At 38.8% G+C, this 9547-nt stretch overlaps 1 protein-coding gene across 1 annotated transcript in view; it reads right to left on the bottom strand.

Annotated features, from left to right (window-relative positions):
• LOC106882053 (26S proteasome regulatory subunit 6A-B) overlaps nucleotides 1-9244 on the bottom strand; it is a 47460-nt gene extending 38216 nt beyond the window's left edge. Inside the window, exons 1-3 of the mRNA XM_014932612.2 lie at nucleotides 9089-9244; nucleotides 2597-2677; nucleotides 827-952 (exon numbers count right to left, since the gene is read on the bottom strand). Of these exons, the coding sequence (XP_014788098.1) occupies nucleotides 827-952; nucleotides 2597-2677; nucleotides 9089-9130 (249 nt within the window). The 5' untranslated portion in view covers nucleotides 9131-9244. The remainder of the gene's footprint in view (nucleotides 1-826; nucleotides 953-2596; nucleotides 2678-9088) is intronic.
• Between the last annotated feature and the right edge of the window lie 303 nt (nucleotides 9245-9547).

The following is a 9547-nucleotide window of genomic DNA, read 5'->3' on the forward strand; positions in this document are numbered from 1 at the left end:
AGACAGAGGCATGGCGGGAGAAAAGATCATCATCATCATCATATATATATATATATATATATATATATATATAAAGAGAGAGAGAGAGGGGGGACCAGTCAAGCAGCACATCACGCTGTAATTCTTGGGCTGAGAAATCAACACTTAAAAGCCATAATTTTAAGGAGCGATAAGAATTTTTGAATAAAGGAAAATGGGTAGGGGTGGGTAGGTACCGTCAGCGAGTAGATAGGGCTCTTAATTGTAGATTTTAAATATTTGGACATTTTGAGCATCTTTGCAACTATCCCTGATGGACATGCAGCTTTCCTTCCACATCCTTGATTGCCTTATCTACTATGCTGATGTCAACTTGGAATTGTTGGTCCCTCTGTAGGGTCAGCATGAAATAGCCCCACTTCATCTCATGCATTCTTCATGTCTGATAGCCTCTTGTAACGGCACTTTCATGCCACCTTCTTGTCCTTCACCATGGCATCATCTTTCTTTTGTTGTGAACCTGAAAACCACACACCTCTGATGCTCATGTTGCAAGATATGAGCAAAACACCTTCCTCTCAGCCTCACCTTAGCCAAAGATGACTTGCCAGCTAGGGGCCCTTCCAGCCATTTGATAATGCTCCCAACTACTGCCTTCCTCTTCTCAGGTTTCCAAAGTTTGTCTCTTAGCTTTACTGCCCTATTAACAGTATCATTCCACCCTAAGCAAGCCATGTATCAATGTATGTTGTCTACATTTAACATCTATAGTCCCTGAAGCAAGTAAAGTAACATACATAAAAATGGGGGAAAGAATAACACCAGCACACTGATCTGAAGTACTTACCTCAATAACATTCGATACCAGATAGGGCAAAGTTTTGTTCACTTTGATTTTCTCTTTGTTTTCTTTTATTTTGTCTTTCTGGGTTTGAAGTTCATGTTTGATTCTCTGATCGTCTGTCCTCATGATCTGAAATGAATAAATAAATAAATATATGCATTTGGAAATGTAACAAACTGTAAAGAATTTCCATACCATTTCATTCTTGTTTGTTAGTAGTTTGATTTGGAAGAAACAGCAGTGGCCAGGATCTTTCTAGACTCTCCAAGAAGACTAAAATTAGATCAAAACATGGTTAATGCTGTCCTTGAACTGCTGCAGGACGACAACAGTGTAGTGGGGTTGTAGAGTGGTGAGGTGGGTCCAGCAATACTGGTGTGCACATGCCACATTGTGAGGAGGCTTCCAACCCGTAAGACTGGCACTCATAGGTTGATATACAAGAGGCAGTTAAACTAGCTATCAAGTGCAACAACAGTTCTCTCACAAAAAGGTAACTGGTGGGTGACATACAAGAACAAGTCTCCAGTAGATCTGATTTTATTGAAGTTCTACTGGTAGTCATTAAGGTGGAAAAGGAAGTTAAGGTTTTGGAAAAGGTAATTCTTAATGGATGTTTCTATTGTCTTTGAGAAGATGAGAGCAATGAGGTTAATAATTGGTCAAATTAGGGGATTCTTCTCCTTGGGAACAGTACAAATTGTATTGTTTTACTAAAGATTGTGATTGATTCTTGTGGAGAGAGAGAGATTGAGAAGTTTGCAAGGATAGATGCTAGTTCTGATGTGCATTGTTTGTATGTAATGGAAGGGACACTGGCAGAGTCGGTTTGAAGTAACTGGAGGCATTTCCATATATGGCATGTATAAGTTGGTAGAATGAAGAAAAGGACAGCAAATGTGGAAGAGATTTATCCAATGTGTACAGTGTGTAGTTGTATTCCAAATGGACAGCAAATGTGGAAGGAAGGAGGGTTCTACAGACTTACTAAGGTCCTTTTAGCAAAGGAACCAAAGTACCAACCACATGGCTTGTGGGTTTGTGTATGGAGGTATGTGTGTCAATGGTGGGTAAACGATGATCCAAGTTTGTAAGGGTGGGTGGTTTTCTTTGGGCATTGTAAAGAATGGTCTTCCTGAACTGCTGCAGCACAGTTATGAGTGAATTACTTGAAAGATTTGGGAGTATGAGTTTTAGTTGTAGGAGGGATGTGGAAAAATCATGTCTAAAAAATGTTTTTCTAAAATAGCTTTATCAGAGAAGAAAGAGCAGTGTTTGTCTTAGTGAGGTGTGGGAGTTAACTGCAGATGACAGAGTGGTAGTCTGTAACCAAGGGCTAAATTGGTAGTGTTAAATAAATCACTTGAGGAAAAGAAGAAGAGTCAGTCCAAAAAGATTTTCTAATTTCTGAATGCTGACATCGAAAAGTAACCATAGCAGAAGACTAGGGATGATATGAAAGTGATGAGGTCACAGAATGATCAAGTCTCTTAAATGAGATGACAGAGGATTAGAATAAGTGGCAACATGGAGTACAGCAGATCAGTCAACTCATACCTGCATGGAAAATACAGGTAAAAATGATGTCTTCAGTATATAAAAACAAACACAGCAAACTTGTAAAGAATATTGCTAATTATGCATTTCTGGTAGTAGCTATTCAAATTGATTATGTAATTAGAATATTTCTTCAAACTGTAACAAATGTGAAACTATAAAGAAATAAGTAGATCAAAAGGGAACCTTAATTAATAATGTTACATATTTACTTACGCTAACTTCGTTATCAAGCAGTCTGGTTCGGCTAATTATTTCATCTGTTGACATACGTAACACTTCTTCACCAAGCACTTCCTGGAAAGCAATTACATTTCGATGAACTAAGAAATTCTTGAATGAATATATATAAAAGTACATACATGATGAGAACATGTTTAAACAAAGAATTAGAAAGAAATAGTTGATTTCATTTTTTTTATTTGTCTATCATATTTTCATTTAAAATATACAAATACAGTTGTTGAATTCAATGAAAAAGAAAATAACAGTTACAAACAAGTTCATCACCATTGTCATTTAACATCCGTTTTCTATGCTGGAATGGGGTGGATGGTTTGATAGGAGCTGGTAACCTAAGAGAACTGTACTAGGCTCCATGTCTGTTTTGGCATGGCTTCTATGGCTGGATGCCCTTCCTAATACCAACCACTTTACAGAGTGTACTGGGTGCTTTTTACAAGGTACCAGCAAGTTATGTATATATATATATATATATATATGAAAAAAAAAAAACCCAGTAAAAAATGGACCCATAAGATTAAGTAAATGTCTGGTGAAGCTTCTAAGAGAAAACATGGCTTTCTTAGCAATCCTCCTCCTCCTCTTTTTTTTTTTCTGTGAGAGTACACAATTTGATGACTGAATATAACTTGTAACTCTGTAAACATTAAATTTCTTGCCCTGATGTGCTTCAGAAATCATCATTAGGTAAAGGATTGGCAGAATTTAGTGCCACACAAAATACTTTGTGATAATTAGCTATTTCTTCTTTTCTATGGTTTTAGAAAAGGAGTGTTTGTGTGTGTGGTGTGTATGTGTGTCTGTTGGTCAACTTTGGTTTTCATTCTTCTGGAGTTGATAAAATACTAAGAACTGTGGTTGATTTAATTGATTAACCTCTTCTTACAAATTTCTGACCTTGTGCCTACGTAAAAAAAAATCAAAAAAAAAAATCAATTTCATTAGGAAGTGGTGTGACAAAATTCCACTCCATATCCAAAGACCTAGTATTCAGTAACTATGCTAATAATAGGTTTTATAGATTGTTACAAGAACATTTGATTTCAGAATAAAATGAGACATAACTAGCAACACAGAAGGGTGTGGGGGTAGAGCAGCTTCAGTTAACCTTATTTTGGGACTGGATTTTATAAATCTCTACAGGATTTGAACTTTGAACATAAGGTTATGTAACAAAATACTGCAAGGCAAGTAGTTCCAGGTTCAGTCCCACAGCATGGCACCTTCTACTATAGTCCTTGTAAGCAAAGCCTTTTATCCTTTTCTTGTTTCAGTCAGTTGACTGCAGAGATGCTGGGGCATCATCTTGAAGGGTTTCAGTCAAACAAATCGACTCCAGGACTTAATTTTTAAGCCTAGTACTTATTCAGTTGGTCTATTTTGCTGAACAGTTAAGTTATGGGGACATAAACACGCCAACACTGGTTGTCAATTGGTGGTGGTGGTGGTGGTAGTGGGAGGAGCAAACACAGACACAAAGAAACTGAAACAGCCTGCCATGTGTGTGCACAAGAGAGAAGACTGCACTGGTACGACCATGCGATGCACGTGGGAGATGGCAGTTGCATAGCAAAGTGCCAACAACTGAATGCAGATAGAACTGTGGAACAAAGGAGTGAAATAGTCACCTCCTCTGTGTTGAGTCTCATGGGGTAGATGACAAAGAACCAAGATGACTGGTGATTTGCTGTTCTTGAGAAGACCATTTCATATCATTTGTCTATGTCTCTGCACCCAATCTGTCCCTCTTCTCTACAACTCATTCTCCTAACATCACTCCTATTCCTCATAGTCTTTCAGGTCAAAATAGAAAAGTTTAAGGTTGGCTGCCAATGGCAACTCCACTATGCTGGTGACTGAGTTCTTGCAGTTCTGGTAGTGATATTCAGCTATCAGAGCAAGGTCATCAGCATAGAGGAGCTCCCAGGGGCAACCTGTCTTGAATCCCTCTGTTATTGCCTGGAGGACTATGATGAACAAGAGGGGGATGAGGACCAATCCTTGGTGAACCCCTACATGTACCTTGAATTCTTTGTTGTACATGGCTTGTGCAGTTCTTACCAACCACTCGTCTATCCCTAGTTTCTGCATTGACCACCAGATAAGGGATCAGGGCACTCTGTCAAAGGCTTTCTCCAAGTCAACAAAAGCCAGGTACAGAGGTTTATCTTTGGCTAGGTATTTCTCCTGCAGCTGCCTTACCAGAAATATAACATCAGTGGTGCTTCTCTCTGGCACAAAACCAAACTGCATCTCATTTAGACTAACTCTCTCCCTAATTAGTTGGGCTATCACTCTCTGTAACTTTCATCACCTGATCTAACAATTTGATACCTCTGTAATTATTTCTAAGGCATCACCTTTACCTTTATAGCAGTTGACTATGGTGCTGCTGCACTAGTCATTGGGTATGGCTCCTTTGTGAACCACCTACATTTATAATACAGGTGACCAAACCATAATCCACACTGCCAGATATATTAAGCATCTCAGTGGTGATTCCTGATGAGCCAGGAGCTTTCTCTGTCTTCAAATTCTTAATTGCTTTATCTACCCAGGTACTGTTGATTTGGATAGCTGGACTTTCAATTGGGTCAACATTTGGCAGACTCTCCTCCTCTCATTCATTCTCCACATTCAGTAGTCTTTCATAATGGCATCTTCAAGCCTTTTTTTTGCTGAATCATTAAAGCTAACTTAGCAAAGACTAAGGTGGTAAGCAGAAAAACAAGACACCAACCCCTTCAGGTAAATGGCTCTATTTGATATGTAGAAAAAGATGTAGGTAAAAATTCCATATAGTGCAAATTATAGACATAAGGGGTGCAGTGGAATCACAGGATGGTTAACAGAGAAAGCAGACTTTGTGGCAGATGCATAGGAGCAATACATTTTTTGGAATGCTCAAGAGAAAGTTCAGAAAGCTATTTCCTCTGTTGATAACAAAAGGCCTCTCTCTCAGAGTGAAAGGCAAATTGTATGATGCTTGCATATGAACAGCAACACTATATGGTTGTGAAGCTTGGGCCATGAATGCAGAGTTGATACAAAGACTAGAAAGAAATGAAACTAGCATGAAACACCAGTGGGTATATACAACAAAGTACAAATGTATTGAGAGAAAAACTGAGCATAAGAGGCAAGATGTGGTGTGCAAGAGAATGCTGACATGATAATGTGATGTGGATGAATGAGGTCAGCTGTATAATGAAGTACTTACTGTTAAACATGGATGAAATCTACGGAAGAGGAAAATCCAGGAAAATATGGAATGAGGTAGGGACGCCAGTACTGCCTGTGACAGTGGCACACACAAAGCACCCACTACACTCTCGGAGTGGTTGGCGTTAGGAAGGGCATCCAGCTGCAGAAACTTTACCAGATTGGATTGGAGCCTGGTGCAGCCTTCTGGCTTGCCAGCCCTCAGTCAAACCAGCCAACCCATGCCAGCATGGAAAGCGGACGTCAAATGACGATGATGATGTAGAGTAGACCAATTTCAAGGAGATAACAAAGGGCTGAGATAAATGGTAATTTGCTCTGCTTAAGAAGATCCATCCATCTTTGCAATAATGAGATCCTGTCAAGTTGTCACCCACAAATCCTCTTCTAACATACTCAAGTGCTTTAAATGATACCATTTATTCCCCTTACATTTCATATTTTATCCCTATTACAGTCTCTTACCACCACCTCCTCTTCTTTTTTGACCCATTCTTATTTCTTTCACTTCCCCCAAACTGATACCATTGTTCATACCACAACAAGATTCTACACAAGAACATGGCCATCAGCCTACAGAAGTCTCCATGGACAGTTGATCTTAAACTCTTCTGTTATGGCTTGGAGGACTATAATAAACAAGAGAAGGCTGAAGATAGAGCCTTGATGGATCCCTACCTGCACTCTACACTCTGTGCTCATTGATAACTGTCACTTTTCAGACTGACTTTTCATATATAGCCTGTATAGCTTTCAAGAGCCATTCCCAGCTTTGTTAGTGTTCATTAAATGAGAGAGTGATGGACTTTCTCTAGATCTACAAATGCTCCTTGCATCTAATGTACCACTCTCACCCTCTATGTTGTTAATGTTTCAGATGTCTACAGTGACTTCTGCAGGCTGTAAATTGAGAGGGACAAGAAATAAAAAGTTAACCCACTGATTATAGGTGAAATAACTACCCATGCATATTCTGACTACCAACAGGCAATCCAAATTTTTTAATTCTTTTTATATGCAAAAGTTAAATACCAATCAACTATGTTATCACTGAAAATCCTCAGGTTATAAACTTCCGAACTGCCACTGTTAATATTGGCACATTGAACAGAAGGTCAATAGAGATAGTGAAGACACTTGAGTGGAGGTAGATTGAGGCATGTTGTGTGCAAGAGATAAAATGGAAGGGAGCCTTAACTAAAGTGAGTAGAGTTGGTAGATGGAAACTGAAAGAAGCCTGTCACATATATATATATATATATGTGTGTGTGTGTGGAGGCGCAATGGCCCAGTGGTTAGGGCAGCGGACTCGCGGTTTCGATTCCCAGACCAGGCGTTGTGAGTGTTTATTGAGCGAAAACACCTAAAGCTCCACAAGGCTCCGGCAGGGGATGGCTTCCACCACAACTTTCTCTCACTCTTACTTCCTGTTTCTGTTGTGCTTGTAATTCAAAGGGTCAGCCTTGTCACACTGTGTCACGTTGAATATCCCCGAGAACTACGTTAAGGGTATACGTGTCTGTGGAGTGCTCAGCCACTTGCACGTTAATTTCACAAGCAGGCTGTTGCTTTGATTGGATCAACTGGAACTCTCGACGTCGTAAGCGACGGAGTGCCAACAACAACATATATATGTATGTGTGTGTGTTTGTCCCCCCAACATCGCTTGACAACTGATGCTGGTGTGTTTACGTCCCCGTAACTTAGCGGTTCGGCAAAGAGACCGATAGAATAAGTACTAGGCTTACAAAAAATAAATCCTGGAGTCGATTTGCTCGATTAAAGGCAGTGCTCCAGCATGGCCGCAGTCAAATGACTGAAACAAGTAAAAGAGTAAAGAGAGTCGATGACTGGAAGGAGAGGGCAAAGTTCACCACAGTGGGATTTGCACTTAAAAGGGTCAAAACAAATATTGGTTTCAAATTTTGGCACAAGGCCAACAATTTTGGGGGAAGGAATAAGTCGATTACATCGACCCCCAGTGTCCAACTGGTACTTATGTTATCAACCCTGAAAGGATAAAAGTCAAAGTCTTACCAGAATTTGAACTCTGAACATAAAGACAGACGAAATACGATGAAGCATTTTTGTCTGGCGTGCTAACGATTCTGTCACAGGGCGTTTTGTTTGATGCGCCAACGATTCTGTGAAACTGCTGAATAATAATAACAACAATAATACTTTCTACAAAAGGCACAAAGCCTGGAATTTGAGGGGAGAGCGAAAGTCGATTACATCGACCCCAGTATTCAACTGGTACTTATTTTATCGACCCTGAAAGGATGAAAGGTAAAGTCGACCTCGGCGGAATTTGAACTCAGAACGTAAAGACAGACGAAATGCCACAAAAGCATTTCCCCCGGCATGCTAACGAGTCTGCCAGGTCACCGCCTTAATAAGAATAACGGTAGGAATAAAACACAAAAGAATTGAAACATTTTCGTCAGCACAAATAAATAAAAGCAATGATTCGTTTAGTTAAAAGGAGAAAAGCTATTGAACTAAATCGGATTATTTAAACAGCTGATGGGTAATTTGGCTACCTTTCATGCATTGTTGATCTAAATAGGTAAAACGTGGTGGTGGGAAAGCCGAGATGGTCACACCTGGAATGTCTCATAGGTCTCCTCGATCGGAGTGGACCTGATACAATACAAATTTTGTCAAGAGAGGGGTAGAGTTTAACCTCTCTCAGGAGAATAAATTAAATACTGCCAGTCATTGTGTTCAATGCAAGTCAAAGAGGGAAACCTCGATCTGCTGCAAAAAAAAAAAAACCCAGTTAAATCTCCCTGAAATCACACTTTTTCTTCAACTTATCCCCTCCCCACTACATTAGATAATTCAGTCTCTCATATAACAAAACGATGGGATAATTACGACTGGATACTCTCCTCTCAGTTTGTTGATGGATGATCTGGGATTAAACAACAGTAATCTTTATAATAATCTTTAGACACACGATTAAAGATAGTGAACAAAGTTTTAAATATGATATAATACAAACTTTTATCGCACTTATATAATAATTAAATTATCTGACAAATAATTTCAGAAACAAAAAAGAAAGAAAACAAGATTTCAGGCCATGACGCAGCAAAATGTGGAGAGAAAGAGAAAATAAAATAGATTTGCAACGTTTTCTTCCAAAACTAAAACAAGTTGATATTCAATGAGCTTGTTTAGTTAGTTGTTACATATATATATAATTAGATATTATGGTTTAATTATGAAAAGCTTTACCTCGCCGTCCAATAAATTTAAATTATCTCCAAGGGTCGCCATATTTGCTGGATTGTAAAACTTGTGCACACAAACTACTGACGTGTACACATATTCGCTTCTTCCTGTTTTGATTAATATTCTTTAAGAATAGAATAGATTCCTTCGTTTCGGTTTCGAATTTTATGGAGTTTGTTGAAAGAAATATAAAGTAAAAGAAAAAAATTAAAATATAAGTAATAGATATGGTTATACCATTAACTTACGAGTAAATTCGACAAAACGCTTCACAATATCTAAATTGTAATGTCTCACTGTTTAGTATTTTGTAGTTATACGAGTTGAGGGAGACACGGGTCTTCATTCCAAGCAAAAAGTTGTTTTGGAGTCGGTTTGCGTGAAATGCGGCTATTTTGGTAACGGTTACTAAGAGTTATGGTCAAGCATGGTAAATAAACATCAAGTATTTTACTACTGGCA

This window comes from Octopus bimaculoides, chromosome 2 (assembly GCF_001194135.2).
Source record: "Octopus bimaculoides isolate UCB-OBI-ISO-001 chromosome 2, ASM119413v2, whole genome shotgun sequence".
NCBI lineage: Eukaryota > Metazoa > Mollusca > Cephalopoda > Octopoda > Octopodidae > Octopus > Octopus bimaculoides.